Source organism: Nesoenas mayeri, assembly GCF_963082525.1.
Source record: "Nesoenas mayeri genome assembly, chromosome: 27".
NCBI lineage: Eukaryota > Metazoa > Chordata > Aves > Columbiformes > Columbidae > Nesoenas > Nesoenas mayeri.
The window spans coordinates 3,481,845-3,504,150 of record NC_137555.1 but is presented as its reverse complement, the minus strand read 5'-3'; the positions used below and the strand labels follow the sequence as shown (position 1 = coordinate 3,504,150).

The following is a 22,306-nucleotide window of genomic DNA, read 5'->3' as shown; positions in this document are numbered from 1 at the left end:
CTGACAAACTGCCAGGGAGAAATATTAATGAAGGAAAAAGGAACTTTTTTCTGAGTTAGAAGCAGGGGGAAGGGGGGAAGAAAATGTTATTTTTCATAGTTCGCTCTGACATGAAAATTAGAGGTTGGGTAAACGGGGAGAAGAACGCGAAAGAAAGAGAAATGAAGGCGCGTCAGAGCGGCAAACAAAGGCTGCACCAGCGAGGGGGGTTGGAAAACCTCAAGGAATCGCTCGCGTGGAAGTTTATTTGAACGTTCATTCCCAGTTTGCCCAGCGCTAAGACCAACATGATGGGCAGCACTTGAATTTGACCCTTTTCTGCTTGTTTTCCCCCAGATCTTGTTGCCACCTGAGAAGATGCCGGCCTGGAGGCAGCCACTGGAGTTAAATCCTGATTTTAAGGGGGGAGATAAATGTCGTGGTGTTAAATCATTACATTCTGGTTATGAGACCTCTCCACTCCCTTCCCTTCAAAGACGCCAAACCCGTTATCTCTGATAACCTCCAAAAATCCATTTGCATATCAATAGAGCCTATTCTAATATTCAGTAGCTTCGAGGCCACTAAATTCGTTCCTCCTTCTTGCTTATTTAATACAAAATCCAATTAAATATGTTTTTAGCAAGTTTCATAAACAACCATTGTTCAAAATGCAGATTTGTGCCTCCAAACAATTTCAGGTCAAGTGGATTCACTGCTTGTCGGATCTCTCTTTTCTTTCTCCCTCATTGTTTGATTTTTAATTAGGTTTTGATGTCGCCCATTAAATTGAAATAAAGGGACAATTTAGGCATTAATGGTTTCTACTCATCTCCACGGTGCACTGTGTTTTTTGGAGATCGGAGGGTTTCGGAGATGGATGGAGTTGGTTGCAGCATCCAAAAGATGGTTTTGAGGCTCACCAAGCACATAACCCCAACCCCAACCTGGTTTTTGGGCTCACTGAACACATATCCCCAACCTCAACCTGGTTTTGGGGCTCACTGAGCACAGAACTCCAACCTCAACCTGTTTATGGGGCTCACCAAGCACATAATTCCAACCCCAACCTGTTTTGAGGTTCACTGAGCACACAACTCCAACCCAAACCTGATTTTAGGCCTCACTGAACATAGAACTCCAACCTGGTTTTGGGGCTCACCGAGCACAAAACTCCTACTTCAACCTGTTTATGGGGCTCACCGAGCACAAAACTCCAACCCAAACCTGATTTCGGGCCTCACTGAACATAGAACTCCAACCCCAACCTGTTTTCGGGGCTCACCGAGCACAAAACTCCAACCCCAAGGGGTCTGAAATGATCTCGCTGTTTTGCGTAGAGGGGAATCGATTTTTCGAAGGCGTAAGCAGGTATTTCAGACGCTGTTCTCCTGCCTTGTGCATTCATCAAGCCAGCAGAGATTGAGATTAGCTATTTAATCGTTTGATCGATCGCAAGGGTAAGATTAAATTGGAAACGGCAGGTTTCTTCAGCAGGGGAGGGAGGCCAGAAAGCACATTGTTGGCAGCATTTACCATCTCACCGGCTCAGCTATAACTCAAACCTGCCCTTGCAAATGCAAGCCAGCAGTTAACGTAATTGAGGCAAGGAGTTTAATGAGTCCTCAAGAATCAAAAGAAAAATACAATACAGCATGGTTTTGGCTGAGATTCTGCACGGGGAGATGCAGCAGGAGCTCTGGGGGGTGCTGGAGATCTGTCGTGGCTTTAGAGCATGATGGGCAGCACCAAAAGAGCAAGAACAATGAAAATCTGCTGTTTTCTGGCCTTATGCTAAGAGATACTTGCGGAGTTTTGTCCCCGATGACACGCGGGGCTGTGGTTTGTCCCCACGTGGCATCCAAAGGCTCCTGGTTGCACCCACCTTGTTTTCAAAGATGATTTCGATGAATATCAGCAGCAGCTCCGTGAGGAAGATCACCAGAAGGACCCAGAAGAACTGAAAAGAGAAAGGAAAGGATTAACTCCTGCTCCAAATCGGGCTGTGTCACCTGTCAATGAGGGAGACCTGGAAACCTGGAGCTGCTTTCAAACACTGAGAAATGAAATAATTCCATTCTGAGCTCCTCACGGAGCTGCAAACCTCTTCCAAAGGTCTCAGCCCTAAAAGCAAAAGCAGTTTGGTCCCTTGCAGAAAGGAAGGAAAGATGGATTGGAAAGAGAAACCAGATGCAATCTGGCAAAATTCTGCATGGGGAAAGAGGTTAAAAGGATGCAGGGGGTGCAAACGTTATCCCTGGGTGGGTACGGGTGTTCAGTATCTCTCTGCAATGGGCACTTGGTTGAACATTGACGTTTCCAAGCTGAGCGTCCAACGGAGGATCATCCATCCCCCAGAGTACAGACAAGAACTCACGTCTATGCCAGAATCGACTGTGGCAACAAATTTAGGCTGGAAATCCAAGTCCTGAGGGAGCAAATGACTTAAACAAGAAGCTTTGATGCTCTTGCAGGCAAAACCCATTGCTCTCCTGATGCTTTGGTCGCCAAGACGTCCCATCGGGCATCACGTCCAACGTTGCAGAGGATGGAGAGCAAAGCTCAGCTCAGCTCACATGTCCCCAAAGCTCCATCCATCAGCGACTTGGGAGATTCACCAGCAAAAGGAAGGTGGAAAATTACCATGGTAACCAGCTAAAAATCCAAAAGCATGTTAAAAAAAACGGGGGAGAGAGAGAATTTACGACTGCGATATTCCCTTGGACCATGGGTTTAGTAGAGCAGCCTGTTTGCAAAGGCAGGTAGCGCTGGGACCTGCATGCCCAGAAATTATTTCCCCCCCAAAAAAAGCACCGTTGCAGCAAAAACACCATTCATGCCCCAAAGTGTTGGGGTTTTTAGTCACCCACCAATTACCTTTGCACTGGGGTTCTTCGTTAAGAACCTGGTACGTGGTCCTGCTGGAGAAGCAGCGTCGTGCTCAACACCAGCTAAATCAGCTCAGAATGGGCTGGGTATAATTAGGCAGGGAATCCCATAATTAAGAAATACAATTAACGAAGCACCTGTTATCTGGTAGGCAGAGATGATCCGCAAAACGCTGCATGCATTTAAGCTGATAGAAAACAGGGCTGCTTTGGGAGAAGCCCAAGGAGGAGCAGTGTGAGGTTTTACAAAGCCAGGCCTAGACCTTGCAACGCTGCGGCGAAAAAGAGAAATTCAATTGTGGAAAGATTTTTGTTATTCAGCCTTAGTTAAAACCCAAGGATGTAAAAAATAAGCGTTTTGTTTGCTGTTTGCTGGGGAAAAGTACGATTTTTTTGTCAATTGTGCTGTGAGCAGAGAGAAAAGAGCGTGACCTGAGCCCAAGCGGGGACCAGCGCTGTGGTTGTGCACCAAAAAAAACCACCTAAAAATCAGCATGATGCTTCTTGCCAAATCAATGAGGCTCCTCTGAAAGCACCAACCCTGCAGCTCTTCCCAGAAACTGAGGATTTTACCCCAAAAGACTCACCGTGCAGGTTGCCGGGTGGATTTTCTGCTTTTCCTGACCATTACGCATCACGCATCAATTTTATCCACCACTCCATTTCCTTCTTTCTGGCTTAATTTGTGCCGTATGGCTTGTCGAGATCTAACAGACAAGGATTATGCGATACAACCCAGCTTGCTCCTTGCTTATTGAAATCAAGGTTGATATTTAATATCCAGGTTTGATATCAGATTTATAAACGAAGGCGGGTGCATCGTGCAAAGACCACGGGATGTTCATCATATGTGGTTGTTAGAGAAATAACTGAATGCGGCTTGAAATGAGGGTCACAGGTAGCAAAATGCACCGTTTCCAAGAGAACAAGCCCAAAAATGAGCTGAGTCCATGGGCTTTATTAATGAGGGGAAAAAGCCAGAATTAATTAGGAAGAAAGACACAGCAGGTGCTGATTGCAACTCCTTGCAGGAGGGAAACTCCAACTCAGCCCAGCTCCCCCGGACGCTGTATAATATGTAACATAACCTTAAAAAAAACCACAATTTCCCTTACAATTTATAGAGGATTTGCAAGAAAAGCAACTGCAAACCTGGGTCTCCAGCGCAGGTCGTGCAAGTGTATAGTTTGAGCAAAAAGCAGCTTTTCTTCCCCCAAATAAGGGCCGAATGGAGCAGGAAAACCCTCACCGGCTGCACGGGCACAGCAGAAAGTGGCAATTCTTGTTTTGTGTTCACTTGGATTGTTGTAATGCACGTTTAGGGGTGAAACTGCTGGCAATACTCCCGATCGTCCCTTTTAACTAATGGATTGCAGCCTGTTTGCCAGAGCATTCTGCATTCACACAAATAACCCCCCAATATTTTCTTTTCATCCATTTCTACAGCTCCAGTGAAGCAGCCGAATCAGCTTCATTGAAGCCAATGCAGACAAAGGGTTTGGACCTACGAATATAAAAGCTGCGACTTGTCATCAATCTGAATTTCCCTGCTCCCAAGGTGAAAAGAAACTCGTGTGATTTAATTTCTGCCCTTAAAAGGATGAATTCCCCCCATTTTGCACATGCGGGAGTTCATAGGTACCCGGGTCTTGCTGTATCTTTGTGCATCTGGAGCGGGAACTGCTCATTCCCTCTTGATAAATGGGAACAGATTGAACATACGATCAAAACATCTTTTACTTGACATGGGAAACCACTAAATCACCCGCCTGCTGCACTTCACGTGAGCACAGGAACACTAAGCCGGTCGCTTTTGTCCTCTAATTGAAACTTTTCGGTAACGCTTCTAAAAGAACCGTTTCTTCCTAACGCCACGTTGGAGGTTCCTCCCACGCCCAGTGGCCTTTTCTAAGGGTTTGATTTGCTCCTGAAAGTGAAAACTCAAAGAATTGTTTATTCCCACTTACAAACAGCTTTTGTAGTTGCTTTGAAGCAATAAAAACACCCCAACAAAATGTGTCAGGAATGTTTCCTACGCAGATTAAACGAGGACAACAAAGCCCAGATGAAGAGGCTTTGCAGAGCATCTTCTCCTTGAGTGATAACCCAGGATGCTGTTTTATTCATACAAATAGTGCTATTTTATTCATGCAAATAATGCTGTTTAATTTTAGGGGGCACACAACACAGCCCCCTGCTCATCCACCCAACATGGGGCTCGTAACGACCCCTCTTTGGGTTACTCGCCTGCATTTGCCAAGACTTAAATCAAAATACACGTCTCCTTTCTGCTTCAGGAACTAAATAACCAAAAACTCTGGTTTTAATCCCCAAAAAAGCCAGAAAAACCCCCAAAACCAAAGAAACAGGAGCCCTGGGCACACGGCGTAGTCCATTTCCCCAACCCAGATACTGGTGCTGCCACCACCATGTCCCACAGATCCCGACCAAATTTGCTCCCCAGAGTCATCAAAACCCCATTTTTTGCCTATTTTTGACTTTTATAGCCTGCGGTTGGGTGCATTTTTGGCTGTTATTAACCCTTCTGTGGCTACAGCCCCACTACCCTCCACTCCCAGCTCAAGACGAGGACAGATGCTGCAGCTAAAACAGGCTCATGTTCCCCAAAACCCCCCCAAAATGAAGTTTTTATGCACAGGGATGGATGTCGCCTCTTAATCCCACCCCCCATCTATTTCCATGAGTGACGGCTCCCTTCAAATCTGATTTATTTCAGAATTTGAGGGCCCAACAATCCCATTTCACCTCTTTTCAAAGATCTCGGTACCTGCTGCTTTCCCCTCAATCAGGAAAATTATTCCAGCGGCGCAATGGGCTCAATCCTTTAACGAGTGATTCATTGGAAACTCCTAACGCAGATTAAACCACTTGGATGATCTTAAGATCATGTCAGGCTTTGCAAAATCCTCTCCTGAGCTTTACTCAGGGGCTCATCAGCTTCTCTTCATCGTGCATCAACGTTGAGAGACGCTGGGGAATCAAAATGTAGCATGAGATACAACTTTTATCTATCAAAACTTCACATTAAGAAGGTAAATCACTCCAGAGATGATTTTTGGAAGGATTTTGTAGCATCAGCCCTTTCTTGGGTTTTCCAGAAGCTGTGAAGCTCCATTAATTCAGAGCAAGGGGGGTTGTTATTATTGCAACAATTAATTTAGTGATGATATTAAAAAATAAAGGGGTGAGGACCAAGAAATGCAACATGCCCGGAGTTTGCTGGCGACGCTCAACGTTTAAGGCTCGGAAAGAACAAAACATGCTTTTTCTTACTCACAAAACCTTCCCAAACTGCTCCTGGAAAGAGAGTGAATGGGGACGCCATGAGAAATTACACATGGAAGTGCCAATAATTAGCGTGGTAAGAAAAATGTCATTAATTCCCCAGGGCTCCAGCCCCATTTTCTCCATCAAAGCCAAACCTGGGCTGAGCAAAACTGTTTAAAGGCCATTGCGGTGATTAAAACCTCAGCCAAGAGGTGAACAACTCTTAACGGAGGAGATCAGACACAATTCCTACATTGTCTCTTATTATAAAATAATCATAATTAAAAAGGGTCGGAACGCACAGATTTAAAGGAGAACAAATGAGATGTGGAGGGCTGGGTAAAATGTGCCCCATGAGGTTTTTTCTCACTGTGTTTTGGGGGGATTTGGGTGTTGGGGGGATTTTGCATTTATCCACCTCCCCCCTGTGCGGCTAAACAGAAAAAACCCCAGAAAATGGCATTTTTGCAATCAGAGAGTGCTATATAATCAGCAGGCTTAGGAAGAAACAATTAAATATATGCAGATCGCTGAGTAAAACTCTGCAGGAAGGAGTTGCTTCCATCTTATTTTTAATCTTCTATTTGTGTGCTAATTTACTTTTTGGAGAGTTAAAGTGGCGCCATCGAAACCTGTTGATATTGGAATATTCAGCGTGAATTTACCCCAAGATCCTCCAGCCGCCGCGGTTGCCACGTTCAGGGGGTCACATTCAGCTTTTCCCGAGCCCTTAGGTTTGGAAATTTGCTTCTTTGCTGCAAATATCCAAGGTATTATTTCATTTTGCTGATCTGGATACCCCGTGCAAATCCTCTGCTCTCACCCAAGTGCTTTTGAAACACCACAAAACCACAATGAATTCACCCAAATCAAATATCCAAGTGGTTTAAGCGCCCACTAAGCATCAACTGTTTCAAACTATTTCACCCAATTGTTCCGAACGCAGAAGAAAAATAAGGAGAAGGTGCTACTTATAGGTTTTTTCACCTTAAAACTGATTTTAAGTGGGTAATAAACTAGCGCTGGGGATGTGGCACAGGGGTGGTTTATGTAATTGAGGTTTTCGGCGTAATTTTTGCCCTTTTCTCCACACAATGGCAAAATAAAACCCAGCTGCTTGGACCAGTTCAGCCCTCCAAGTGCTCCTTCTTCTGATTGCTTTTATTCTGGGTCCCCAAGCTTCAAATCACTGGAATCGTTGATTCTCTCCGAGAGGGGAGTTTATCTTCCCAATTCTCCATCGGCACAATAGCTCAGTGATTGCCAACCCATTTCCCCACCGTTCCCCTCTTCAAACCTGATATAGCTGCGATTTTCCAGCGTTTCAGTGCTCGATTGTCATGGGCAATCAGGGGCTGGAGAGGGAGGGGGAGGTTTAATTTAAGCCCGGCTCAGGGAGTTGCGTTGCGGGTCGAGCTTGAGCGTAAAAGAGCAAATAAAATCAATGGTAAAGGTGGTGGTGGTCGCAGGAGTTTGCTTTGCACGCCTTGCTGGTGCTATTTGGAAATAGATATAGATATGTAGAATATAGATATAAATATACATTTCTATATTTAGAAGTATTTTTATGTATATTTATATTGATTATATATATTTATATATATGTACATAAAAACAACCTGCAAAAGGCCAAAAGAGCTCCAGCAACAGCTGATCTCTCACTGTCACAACCCAAATTGGTGACAAATTTTGGCAGGAAAGGAAGAGCCTAAAACACCAAATAGAAAACTGGGAAAGTCGGATTTCTTGGTGCACCCAGTCCCTTATTTCTCTTCCATTCTGCATCAAATCAAACCGACTCTATCAAAACCAGCTCTGAAAATTCAGGGATTTACTGACTTTTTGGAAGGTGAAACATCCATGGGATGAACACGCGGGTCCCAAACCCCCAGGCAGGGGATGTTTAGGAAGATATGACACATTTTGAGCAAAAACAGCTCTAAAAGAGCCACAAAGTGGAGCCAGTTTGGGTAGATTCAACCGCAAAACCCGGCTGCTTGTCCCACTGCATTTCCAGATCCTAAACCAAACCATCCCAGCTCCTCCAGCCTCTAACCCAGCAATAAATATTGATTTTTATCATCTATTCACTAAATTACCCCTAAAAGCAAAGCCAAGACATCTCCATCAAACTATCCACAGTTCTTCAAGCTTTGCAAATGTCAATGGCGACAGAAGAAACTCTCAACCCATCTATGAACTACAAGTCTCAGTAACACCAATTACATCCGCCAGCAGCTAAAATCCCCAGGTTTTACCTGAAATTTGTCTAATAAACTCAATAATTGCAAGCAGGCATTGCGTTTATTGAATAAACTTTGCTCGGGTTATTAGAGAGGTCGTTAAAGACTCAATAATCTGGTTTACGCTCAGTAAGAGTCATGTGGTTGTGCACGACAATCACAGGTAACGACCAGAGAGAATAAGACTGAGAAGGAAAAGATTAAAACCCGAATTTGTGGTACCTTGCAGGGGGGATATTGGAATAATACGTCATATAGGAGGTGGGTGGTTTTCCTAAGAGAAATGTTGATTTTTCTCCAGGGGGTTAAAGAAAATAAAAACCCATCTGTTCAGCACTAAGTGACGGAGATAAATGAGGATTTAAGAAGCACCTACATCCACCGCATCTCAAGGAAAAACAAAACAAAGGTATCTAACGCCAAGCGCTGCCTGATGAATTATTGTAGGGATCGAAATGTTTTCTCTTAAACAGGGAGGAATTGATTGCCTGCTCTCCAGATTAATAAGCCATATTTTGAGATGAAAAGACAAGTCAGTTTTTGTTAGGGATTTGAATTTCAGGGTGTTTGTGCTCATTGTTAACTTGGGATCCCTGAAAATGCGTGTGCAGGTGTTGGAGCAGCTGCAGCACATCTGCACGCATTGATTTGCCATCAATATATGAATTTTTGGGGCTCACTGATCCCTCCTCTGTGGTCCCTGCGCCACCAAATTCTCCCTCAAGGTGAATGAAGCACAAAACCCACTAAAGCAAAACATATTTTCAAGAGTTTTCCCAGGAAAATTCAGCAGAAAACAGGCGTGAAACAACTTCTACAACCAAAAGTAACCCCTACTGTCCCACATCCCAAGGGGCTTCTACACCAGAGAGGACATCCCGCTGTGAAATTCCCCTAAAATTCCTTACAAGTGTCCACTTTGGGGTGATGGGTTGAAATTCTAATGCGTTTCACAGCCAATTCCAACATAAAACCAACAGAGAATTCACAATATGGCCCCGAGCCAGAGGTGGATGCACAAAGCCAGCTCGTGGTTCAGGCTCTTCGGGATGCTCTTTAAATCCATTTATTCATCTTCTAGGAGCTTGCAACGCTGCTAAAAAAATCCTATAAAGAAAATATCTGACAAGAAAAGGCAACATTATGGTTTTTGCCTCCACGCAGACCACAAACACCTTCTGTATTTGTGCAAACATCTTTACTTATCTCGGCGTTTCCAAACGGTCGCACTCTCCTCCTCGTGCTGTTCCCCATCAAGGTGAATATATCTATGGGGGGAACAGTGTTTCAGGTCGAAAACTGGGAATTGGGCCGGATCCACTATTAGAAAGCAGATAATTAATGCGGTATAAGTCAATTGTGCTGCTCAGCCAACAAAAGGCGGGTGATGAGCCTCAAGTAACCCTAAAAACCAATGTATTTCGACGCACAAGACGAACATCCCATTCTTATATCCTACCCAAAAAGGGATGCAAGTGTTATCGACCGGCTTTATTTATTCCCCGTGGCAGGCGTGAAGCTGTTTGCATCCACGGGGAGGAAAAGCCGACACAAACAAGCAGGATTATTTCTTTGTCTCAGCCGTGCCTGTTGTAGAATTGATTCGTCCGACAACCTGTGAAATGCAGTTAATGAGCTTGGGTTCCTGTCGCCCCGGGTTGCTTCACCGATGAGATTTTCTATCCTCTGATGTGTCAATTTTCCACTTCTGAATTCAGTCTGAGTTGCGGAAGCGGCGTATTAACTGTGATTCACGAGTATTAGCACAGAAAGAAAAATATTAGCAGAAATTTGAAGTATTTATCCTTCTTTGGAATAAGCCTTGATCGAATTAACACAATAGTAAATAGTTTGAAAAGCGGAGAAATTATAGAAATGAAATATCCTCCACAAGCAACATCACTATGGTTTTGGCAGGAAATATTTTCTAGGCTTAGATGGTAAAGAAATATGATGCTTTGATGGACAGGAAAAGAGGGTTGTATGTTTGAGGTATAACCGAGTCCAGGTGAATGCGCACTGGTTGAATTAGGCATCCAAAGAGCAAGAAAAAAGCCTGTTGATAGGCAATTAATTAAAAGATAATTTTTAAGCTATTTCAACACCACAAATATCACTTGGAGGGGACGTTTCTGGCCACTCAGGGAGAGCATCCTCCAAAGGGCTGGGGTGCGGGGGCAGCTCTCGAATGGAGCTCAGCTTCGACCCCAGCAACGCTTGAAAGTGCAACGCAAACACCCACCAGACGTATGGAAAAGCCACTAAAATTGCATCTGCAGAAGCAAAGACAATATTGGTTTTCTGATCTGGGCTCCCCTCTGGATTAATCGGAAATGCAAACGCTGAGCAATTTTTAAAAGCAATACTGTGATTTTTTAAAAGCACTAGCTACCCGGAGTGTTTGATTTTAATAAACCCATCAACCTGAAGCAGCGGGAGAGGAAGGCGCTATGCAAACCGTTGGCATGCGAGGCACGTGCGTGTCGCCGGGGAGGCTCCGCGGACCAGCGCGGATTATTCATCCGAAAGCATCTTCTTCACCGACGGAGCATCAGACGCAGCCGAAAAGCTGACAGAGCCGTCATGGAGCTCGTTGATTGACATTTGCCCTGGCTGAGCAGGATGGAAGAGCTTTGTCCCCATCTGAATGCAGGGAATGGCTCAAAATTGAGCTTATCCAACCTTGCAGCCTCCTGCTGGAGGCCGAGCTGTCACCCCAGAGCAGGGCAATGAGCAACGAACCCAAAAAACCCCTGGAAAGCAGATTAGGAGAGAAAAGCTTTGCCCTCATGTCCAGGATCTTGGCCACTTTGCACTTCAAAGGTAAATTTTCCCTCTAAGAACCCCCTTGCAAAAGGAAATGATGTTCTTTTCTATTGGCATTGCCAGGGCTAAAATGAACTTAACTGTGGAGACTTTGCTCCACAAGAGGTGGGAACTCAGCCCCAAAAATACCTCCCGTGTAAGCCTTGGTGGTGACTTGTTAAGATGCATTAATTTTGCCCCCTGACGTCACCGAGATCCATAGAACCATAGAAACATTTCAGTTGGAAGAGATCCTTAGGATCATCGAGTCCAACCATAACCCAACTCTAGCACTAACCCACGTCCCTGAGAACCTCATGTCCGTCTGTCCAACCCTCCAGGGCTGGTGACTCCAGCACTGCCCTGGGCAGCCTGTTCCAATGCCCCACAGCCCTTTGGGGAAGAAATTGTTCCTAAATCCAACCTCAACCTCCCCTGGCGCAACTTGAGGCCGTTTCCTCTGCTCCTGGCGCTTGTTCCTGGGGAGCAGAGCCCGACCCCCCTGGCTCCAAGCTCCTTTCAGGCAGTTCAGAGATCAGAAGGTCTCCCCTCAGCTCCTGTTCTCCAGCTGAACCCCCAGGTCCCTCAGCCGCTCCCATCACACTTGTGCTCCAGCCCCTCACCAGCTCCGTTCCCTTCTCTCAACTCGCTCCAGCACCTCAAGGGCTTTCATGAGGTGATCCCGCCACCCCTGGTGCCGCCATTTTGAGCCCTGAGGTGATTTTGGTGCTGCCATTTTGAGCCCTGAGCTGAGGGGCCCAGAACTGCCCCCAGGATTCGAGGTTTCTCCTCCCCAGGTCCCAGCACAGGGACGGTCGTTGCCCTGGGCCTGCTGGCCACACAGCGCTGGTACCAGCCAGGATGCTGGTGGCCTCTTGGCCACCTGGGCACACGCTGGCTCATGTTCAGCCGCTGTCACCAACACCCCCAGGGCCTTTTCCAGCCGCTCTTCCCCAGCTGCAGCGTTCATGGGGTTGTTGTGACCCAAGAGTAGGACCCGGCACTTGGCCTGTTGAACCTCAGACAATTGGCCTCGGCCCATCGATTCAGCCGGGCCAGATCCCTCTGTGGAGCCGCCTGCCCTCAGCAGATCAACACTCCACCCAACCCAGTGTCACCTGTGAAATTACTGAGGGTGCACTTGATCCCCTTGTCCAGACTGTTGATAAAGAGATTAAACAGAACCGGCCCCAATACTGAGCCCTGGGGACACCACTCATGTCCGGCCGCCAATTGGATTTGGCTCCGTTCACCACAACTCTTTGTGTCCAGCCCTCCATTCATCACAGATACACCAAACCACGAGCTGTAGCTTCTCCAGGAGAGCGCTGCGAGATACGGTGTCAAAGGCTTTACTGAAGTCCACACAACATCCACAGCCTTTCATTCATCTACAAAAGTTGGGTCACCTTGTCATAGAAGGAGATCAGGTGGCATCCCGAGGGCTGTCCGGAGAGCGCGGTCCCGGCCTTACCGTCTTGAGCAGCGTGCGGTTGTCCCTGAGGCTCCCCACCATGCCCACGAAGGAGACGCCGAACATGGTGAAACCCAGCAGGAGGAGGATGATGGCCGGGGCGAGGAAGATCCCTTCCAAGGTTTTGTGCTTTTGCCTCTCTGCTTCGGCGTAAATCCCCACGCACAGGATCACGAGGCCGAGGATCTGCAAGGGAAGCGCGAGACGGGATTAGGACGCCAACAGGGAGAAAAGCTGAGGTGCCGAGGGAGAGGTGGAGATGGAAATGTCTCAAATAGCCGCGGAAAACCCACCTAAACGGCGCCATCAGCGCTCAGCACGTCCCCTTTGCTCAAGGTTGAGTGAGAGATGGATAATTGCAAGGATCGGTGTAGCTGAACAGCTTTAAGCCAGGTTTTACTAGGCTTTTGTACTTTCACCCCTGTCTCTATCTTTACGTTCCACCTGGATGCTCAGCTTGGTCCTTGCTGTGGGTTTGACAGACCCAGAGGCCGATTGTCATTGACACCAGGACCCCCTGAGACAGCGCGATCCCCAAAATTGCTCATTTCACCCCAACATTTTTATACTGAGCTCAAGCACCGACTTGCACCCAAACCTCGCTCACTCTCCCTTTGCACACCAGCACCAACAATTAAAAACCAAACTAACAGCACCGTTATGAAGCGTTTTTGATCCCTGGATGAAAAGCACCATAAAGAAAAGCACCAGATTATTTATGACAACGTTTCCCCGCTGTCCCCCCTTCCAATGAAACAGCTCTAATTAAACAAGAGAGCCTAACAATGCCGGGATAAAGCCAGGCTTCAAAAAGCACCTTTTGCTCCTGGCCACAGATACCCGCACTCTAAACGCCAACATCTCCAAAAAAGATGAAAACCTCATTTTTTGGGCTCCTTGTCCATTACTTTCTCCTTTCCAAAAAGCTTCATTGTTCCTAATGAGTTTGTTGTGCTCATTCATGCCGACAATTAGAATGTCCCAAGCTGGAAAGGACCCACAAGGATCATCAAGTCCAAATTCAATCCTTATTTTCTTGCTTTTTTGGGAGGTGATTTCTTCCTTCGCTTTTTTGGGAGTTGAATTTTTCTCTCCTATTCCACTGGGCGCTATTTCTGGTGCATTTTAGTAGTTCGTTAACGTCCATCAATCACTGTCCACTTCCAGGCTCCATCTCATCTATCAAAGAACTGAAATCTCTCTGAAAATGAAATTGAGACTCGTGATGTTTTACAGACGTTTTAGTTATTTGAAACTAAACAGGCCTGTTTCTGATAACGGACTTTTAATCACGGTTTCATTTTTCGACTCTATTTTAAGCGTCAGGCTGGTGGGTTGGGATTTGGTTTGACTTCATGTTTATCTCTCAGGTGGTGTCCCGGGAAATACACTTGGATGTGAAGGCGGGGGGTAGATATTAACGCACATCACGCTAATCCTTGCAGCCTGCCAATCAGAACCACTTTCTTAATTAATTAATCCATCTGAGATACGAGAGAGGGAAGAGGAAAGTGCACGGAATGAACCTGGGAGAAACACCAAGAAGAGTTTTCAGGATGGACACGTGCGTTGCTTAAAAAGAGCTTTTATATGGCTGAAAGCATCAGCGAAACAGCAACCCAAGCCACGCCACGCAGCTTTTTTGGGGCTTCACGGCTTAGAAAAAGCCGCGTGTTTTGCTCAAGTGACTCAAATTAGTCCTTGGGATTAACAAGTCAACACTGAGCTGATCCCACCTGAATTTCTTGGCTCTCTCCTTGTTTAGTTCTAGTTGAAAAGGTCACCCGGCCCATTGCAAGCTGCTTTGCTACAGGTTGGTGCTGCAGGTGGGGCCTGGTGGCTAAAAAGCACCTTTTGATTGAAAAAAATAATAGAAAAGAGTTGTTGCTACTCAGCTTAAAGCATAAAAAAGCATCTTGCAAAGCAACACGCACCTTGTGGAAGGGATTTACTGGCACATCTCCCACATTGCGAAGGAAACTCGCTGGGATATAAGGAGTTTTGGAAGGACGAGCAGGGAGCGATGCTGCTGCAGGAAGGGATCTGGATGGAAAAGAGCCAGGGAGAAAGAGCAGAATTCCCTGAAAAGCGGCGTTTTTGTGAGAAAAATGATGGATTTGGAGCAAACCAAAGTATGTGTCAGGACCTGTGCAGCACCCAGCAAAACCGCAAGGCAAATAAATGTTTATTTCATCAAAAACCTGATTGTCCTGTCCCCCTTCAGCCGCAGACGAGCACTGAACGCTGTAGGAAAAGTTTGCGTCACCCTTCGCCAAGTCTGGCTGCTCCAGGTTCCATCACCGGGTTTCTCTGGGAGTTGTTTGTGCCGTAAGAATTCAATCAACATGGATATTTTCAATTCCTGGCATCACAACCCTTTTCTACCACCCACACTCGAGGACGTGGTAAAGCACATAATGAAGTTTGCTGGTAAATCATCTGTAGTTATGTATTAATTGCCCCGTGATCACCATAATACAGTGAACACCAGGACAGAGAGCAGCCGGTAATTACAGCTGCTCTGCAATGTGTTTAAGAGAAAAATGTGCACTTACCCTCTAAAGAGATGATCATTATCTCGTTTCTATATGATAATAACATGCGATCAAAGCGTCACCACAGGGAAAACCAAAGGGGTGGCTGTGACTCCACCAGACCCTGCGCCGAAGGCGTCCGGCATCAATTCTCCTTCAATAAGCTGGGAAGAAATCGCCTTTGGGTTTTAATTTTTGATTTTAATGCATCTTGGAGTTTGTAGGAGCTGAGTGGGCAGTGGATAGAGGGTAATGAGCAGCCATTGGGATGTCCAACCACTGTTTCCATCCCAAAAACAACCCCTGTGACTCGCTCTCCTCCCTCCGATACTCCTGGACAGATAAAATCATAAAGCTGAATTTCTCAGTTGCTCTGATCGACCCTTCCCCACCTTTGCAGCCCATTTCTAAAGCTGTTTCACTTCAACTTCGTATCGTCTTACAACAGAGATGCTGGTTTTCCTCTGCAGAAATTCCTCAATCTAATGGAAAGAAAGAGCTGGGAGGGAGTTGGGGACCTGGGATGGGGAAGAGCTAAAGGTGGAAATCACTAATCATAATATTATTTAGAGACCTGGAGGTCAAGAAGTGTGATGAAAGGCACTTATTGAACGGAAATTAATACAATGCATAGTTGTGGCAATGCTGGCAGGGTTTTTGGGGTACCAAATGGGTGGTTTGTGTCTCTGATGCTCATCGTCGCTTCTCCATCCTTGCATGGTTTAGTTTTGGCACAGAAGCAGCTACGATAGGAGACGTGCACGCTCCTACCAGCGCTAAAAAGAGACATGCACAGTCCTACCCTGTCCTAAAAATCCCATTTAACACCGAAGAGACGCCACATTCTGCTCGGCCAAGAACCAAAAGACCAAAGGAAAGAGGTTCCACGAACCCACGGGGACGTTCACCCAAATTCAGGCATGGCAGATACGGCTCGTTACGGGTTGAATGGCGTTAATTAGATGAGCCAAAGCGAGGCTTGAATTCCTCCTAGAACACCAAAAAGTCACAATGACAGTGGCTTCAAACCATGACAGTCACATTTATGTGAGTCTGGGAGGAGCAGAGTGAACGGGGCATCACCGCATCCTCCATCCAAGATCCATCTGCCTTCATATGAGCAGACAGGGCACCCCTGTTCCTCCTCAGGAGGTTTTATTGTAACGTGCAGGTGAGAAATCTCAATATAAAAAGTCCTGAATGCTCTTAATGATTCAAAGAATCACAGGATTAATTCATTCCATTACAGGAAAGGATCTAGAAGCACCAGATCCAGTTTTCTGCCGGCTGGGACAACTAAAAGCCCACGATCCATCTCACCCCAAACATCCTCAATCCTTCACGGTCAACCAACTCACGTTGTATTCCACCCAATTTTCACCCATGGGCTTAAATTTTCGAAGCCTTCACGCAACGCAAGAAGTTCCTAAACAATCATTTTTCTTTTAATCGAGCGTGTTTGGCAAAACGAGGCCCCGGTCACGTCTGCTTAACGAGGCTTTGAACGGTTCGGCAGCCCCGGTGAATTAATACGGCGACAAGTGCAAATGAGCCAGAAGTAGGTCAGCCCCGCGGCCTCTTAAAGGCGTCGGGGAAACCTCGAAACAAGCAAAACTCGGCTCTTTAGAGAAATCAAAACCACCTGGACGGGTTTTCCCAAAGATTAACTTTGTGAATAAAAACATCACGCTGTCCTTACCCAAAAAACTCAAACTGCAGCCACAAATGGGGTAAGAAATGCAGAGATTTTGGTCTCGCTGGTCACCCCACTCGGGATCCTGTCACAAGAAAACCAGTAAGATATTCAACAAAAAGACCCTTTTTTCTTATTCTTATTCGTGCCCTGGGGCAGGCACAAGTCATTTGGCACAGTGAGACAACGGGTTTCACCGCTGCCCTCCCAATGAGCTCATTCATTTGTAAAACAAAATAAATAAGGAAATAAAAAGTGTTTTCAAGCGCTGCTTGTTACCCTGTTTATCATTCACAGCCTGCCTGGGAACCCAAGCAGATAGTTCTGCAATTACACCGGCACAATGAGATCCACATACCGATACGCACGCCCCGCACACGGGGCAGAGAGGATTATTCAAACCTCAAAATGAAATATCTGTAAATACGGACTGGATTATGCATGACGAACCCCAGGAAGATGCTAAATTCGTATCTTGAGGATGCACAGACCCTAAAGGAACAGAGAATTTCTTGCTCCCCTGCTCCAACACGTGCTCCAGGTACTGGGGAAGCTTCGCACTGACCGATGGTTCGAAACTGCTTGAAAACAAGTTGTATTTTTGACTTTTAATATAAGCAATGTGGCTGAAATACCCACCACTCCGTGTCTGCTTTCATGCCTTGTCCTTATTGAATGATGTAAAGACAATGGACAAGATGAGCAAGGGGGAATCCGGCCTGTAACATCACCCCATGGATGCTTGCACGGTGAAAATGTGAAATTTCAACATTTATGCTCCAAATACCTCAAAACACGACTCGTTGGCACAAGAGATTTGCGAGAGAAGCTCTGGGGAAGGGTAACCACAGGGGGGTGGCTCTTAAATCCACCAAAAACACCGTTTCCCCTAAAATTACCCCCTTTTGGAGCCGGTTAACACCAAGCACAGGGGTTACGCAGCACGGGGGTTTTAACACAAGGATTTGACGCTTTGGGAGGGGAAATCTGGACATTGAAAAGGAAAATGCAGCCCCCAGGGGTGAGGGGAAGCAGCAGGAAGGACGGAAAAGCGAGCGGAGCACCTACCGAGAAGAGGGTGGCGTAGGTGGACAGAGCGAATTTGATGCTGTAGTAGTAAAGGTGGGAATTTCGGCACTCAGAGCCTTGAGGCATCGTTGTCGCTCCGGCCGGGGAGGCGAAAAAGCATCGACATGCACACAGAGAAGCCTTGAACTTGAACTGTTCGCTCCAGCTTCCGCCTGGCAGGAGCAGAGAGCAGCCAGAGGGAAGCGGCGGCGGCGCCGTTAACCCTTTCTTGAGCTCAACGCTTGGTTTTGCTCTAAAAATCACGCCCAAAAATCAGCGCGCAGTTGGACCTCTAGCAAATTTTTAACAGCAAATGCGTTGTAATCGGGATCTCCCACCCTCGCTGGTGTGCTGAACGAGTTCATCGCAATCCTGTAGCCGTCCCAGGAGCTCCACGGCAGCAAAGGGTGAAGCGGCAGCTGCAAATCCAGCAGAAGTGCCCCCCGAGTAGTTGCTTGGAGAACGACGTCCAGATTTACCTGTTGTAACTTGCTACTGTGTGTAAAACCTTCCTTTGGACACCACCTTCAGCTGCCCAGCGCCTGCAGGAATAGAAGGAAAGAGAAATTATTAGAGCCGGGCTCGGTGGGGTTTAACGCTTCAAAGTAAAGGTGTGGGGAGGAGGAAACCGGCACCGGGAGAGCAAATGGCTCTGGGAAGTGTTGGTGTGGCTGTACAAAAGTAATATTAGAGAGTGGAAAAGTGGGGTTTAATAAAATGGACAATAAGAGGAGCTTGGGAAAGATGGTGTCTGAAGATGCAGAGAAGCGTCCAGCAAAGGGGAGCACCTAGAATAAGGAGCACCCAGCAAAAGGGGAGCACCCAGCAAAAGGGGAGCACCCAGCAAAAGGGGAGCACCCTGAAAAAAGAGAGCACCCTGAAAAAAGAGAGCACCCTGAAAAGGGGGAGCCCCCAGAAAAAGGGAGCTCCCAGAAAAAGGGGAGCACCCAGAAAAAAGGGGAGCACCCAGAAAAAAGGGGGAGAACCTAGAAAAAGGGGAGCACGCAAAAAAAGGGGAGCACCAGCAAAAGGGGAGCCCCAGCAATGAGGAGCACCCAGCAATGGGGAGCACCCATTAAAGGGGAGCCCCCAGACAAAAGGCAGCACCTAGCAATGGGGAGCACCCCTTAAAGGGGAGCATCCATTAAAGGGGAGCACCCATTAAAGGGGAGCCCCAGCAAAGGGGAGCACCCAGTAATGTGGAGCCCCAGTAAAGGGGAGCACCCAGGAAAAAGGCAGCACCCAGCAATGAGGAGCATCCATTAAAGGGGAGCATCCAGCAAACAGAAGCACCCAGCAATGGAGAACACCCAGTAATGGGGAGCCTCAGTAAAGGGGAGCATCTGGCAAAAAGGAGCACCCAGAAAAAAGGCAGCACCCAGCAATGGGGAGCACCCAGTAATGTGAAGCCCCAGTAAAGGGGAGCACCCGGCAAAAAGGAGCACCCAGAAAAAGGGAAAACCCAGCAATAGGGAGTACCCAGCAATGGGCAGCACCCAGAAAAAGGGGGAGCACCCATCACTTCTGCAGCTTGAGCCGCTGCAGACCGCAGCACCACATGTGAACTGGGCGTTATTTCCATTCCCCTTCAAACTCCCCTAATTCAGACACATTTGCAAAAGCAGCAGCAGGTCCTGCACCACAAATTCCCTGTTTTCCCCATGACACCCAAACCCCTTCACTACAAGTCCAGAAGTTTTCAATATTACTTTTCTCTTTTTCCAAAATGAATAAAATCTAATCGGTGCTTTCTGTTCTGCAAAAGAGACGATAAAGAATAAACGTCCTTCTGGCGGCGCAAACGCACACGGACGCTTTGCTGTTTGCATCTCGGAGACGAACAGACAGGAGCTGCCCTTAAATCACCCATTTATTTTTCCTGCCATCTCCCTAATGGATAAATAACACCGGACACGAGGGATAATCGGGCATCGCTTTTAAAAAGCTTAACGATGAATTGAATAAGTTTTGCAGTGCGAATTTAAATTTGAATTTTTCTCTATTTAACGATGCTCTCAGAGCGATGGGAACAACGTGGGGTTGATTCCTGAATATATTTCCCCCTCTGGCAATGCTGGTGGAGCTGGGGGAAGGTCGTAGAGTCATTTTGCACGTGGGGAACGAACCAGCCCTTAATTAGGGTTTTAATCATTAACGTGACCCCGGTTCTGGCAGCATCATGCGTAGACAATCATTAACCGCAGGAAGAAATGACTCAGGCAGTGTTTCATGCTCGGGACCAACAGGGTCGTTCAAATCACTCAATATCACCCAGCAGTCAAAATTTGGGGGGTTGCAGCCAAAATTTGGGGGTTTGCAGTCAAAATTTGGGGGTTGGCAGTCAAATTTTAGGAGTTCACAGCCAAAATTTGGGGGTTTGCAGTCAAAATTTGGGGGTTCGCAGCCAAATTTTAGGAGTTCGCAGCCAAAATTTGGGGGTTTGCAGTCAAAATTTGGAGGTTCACAGCCAAAATTTGGGGGTTTGCAGCCAAAATTTGGGGGTTTGCAGCCAAAATTTGGGGCATTGCAGGCAAATTTTAGGAGTTTGCAGCCAAAGTTTGGGAGTTCACAGCCAAAATTTGGGGCTTTGCAGCCATTTAAGGGGGTGATGCTGCTGCCGGAGGGGGATTTTCCACCTGCAGAGCACCATCAGGATGGGGATCCCCTTCCCAGCCCACAAATCACCCCAAGCTTTACAGGCAGAAAGTTTCCTGTGATAATCTAATACAATCCAATCCCAAAGCTGCAGGAAAACACGTTAAACCCTCTGAGGGAGCGAGCGCCTCAATAAAGATGTGACTTATTCCCCCGAGTGGGCAAGTAAATTAATTAGCGTTCCTGTAATAACAAAGCTCTGCCTTAGTTGATCCCTCTACCCCAAAATCTCCTGGGTTTGGCTCTTTTCTAAGCACTTGAGGCCCTGAAGCAGGAAACACAGGAATGCACTGAGTGCAGGTTAACAGCCAGCTCCAATTTCTCTACAGTAAATGCATATTATTTTTAATAATCCCTTGGTTGCTTCCTTAGATGTGTCAGTCACACCACAAGATATTTTCAGGCTGAGCAGGAAGAAATTTGGACTGTTGAGCTTATCGCTAGAAATAGTCGGAATCCCTTCAATGTCACCTTCCTGCACTGGCTCCACGGAGGGAAAAACCCCCCAAATTGCACTAATTTGCTATTTTTAAACTATTTTTGCAGCGTGGACAAGTGTAATTGGGCTGTTTGCTGGCAGCAGGTTCCCAATGCAGAGTGAGGAGGAGAGAAGCGTTCAGTCCCCATTCCACTTCCATTGGGTGTGCAGAGAGTCTGTGCCGGAAAATAGCGCAGGAGCAATGAAATCAGGCAAAACCCAATAAAAATAAAGCACTATCGATCCTATTGACAACAGGATTCAGGACAAGCCCTGAATCTTCCACACTTGTCGGATCGGGAGCACGTGGGGCTGCAAGACTCTTAAGCTTTACTCCTTCCCTTAACACTCAAATATCACCCAGATTGGAATTTCAGCCTCTAAATATTCAACTTTAAGATGTTTAATATTAATCTTTAAGATTTTTTTTTCCTCTTACACCCCAAAACACTTGCAGCAGCTGCTTTAGCAGCAGTTTCACTGCTCTGCTGAGCGATGCTCACTTGATGGACATAAATACAGACCCAGAGCAGCTGGGGAAATACGGACTAAATAACTTGCAGATAAAGCTTTGGAAATATTGACTATCCCAGGCAGAAATGCTGAACAGGAAACAAGTCGCTCAAGCAGCCTTTGCACCATTATCCCCCAGTGCAACCCAATACAAATCCATAGCATCCACACCAAGAGCTGTCTCCTCTATATGGGCTCTTTAATAATAATTTTAAAAGGTTTTATAAATCCCTGATTGTTGCACAAGCCAAGAGACATCAAATCCTGACAAACCTCTGGAAAGTGTGTGTTTAGTCATATTGCCCAATAATAAATCCCCTATTAGAAGAAAAGTGGGTTCTAGATAGAAAAAAAATACCACTTAGCGTTAAATAGCGGTTTATCTGGTGGGTAATACCAACAAAGGGTGAGTATTAATTGCCATTAATGACCAGCTGGATGAAAACTGCAGCTACTCAGATTAATTAGAGCTGCAAGTCATCTTCGTTAGCGCTAAATGAACCTCGCTGGAGAAAAAACAGGCGCTGAGTTCTGTAGTGTGTGTGTGTACAAGACATCTGGCATGACAAAAACCTCTTTTTTCCACCAAAAAAATAAGAATTAGCAGTAATTTTAGCATCCCTACCTAATCCTGAATGGGTGCTGGATCAGGTGGTCCAGCAGTTGTTTCCTTTACGATGATAGTGTA

At 46.4% G+C, this 22,306-nt stretch overlaps 1 protein-coding gene across 1 annotated transcript in view; it reads right to left on the bottom strand.

The window, feature by feature from the left end:
- Positions 1 to 18,059, bottom strand: part of LOC308050252 (tetraspanin-15-like) — a gene marked incomplete at both ends in the record, with an annotated part of 44,306 nt that extends 26,247 nt beyond the window's left edge. Inside the window, 3 exons of the mRNA XM_080360270.1 lie at positions 1,865 to 1,939; positions 12,678 to 12,863; positions 17,973 to 18,059. Coding sequence (XP_080216396.1) covers positions 1,865 to 1,939; positions 12,678 to 12,863; positions 17,973 to 18,059 — 348 coding nt within the window. The remainder of the gene's footprint in view (positions 1 to 1,864; positions 1,940 to 12,677; positions 12,864 to 17,972) is intronic.
- Between the last annotated feature and the right edge of the window lie 4,247 nt (positions 18,060 to 22,306).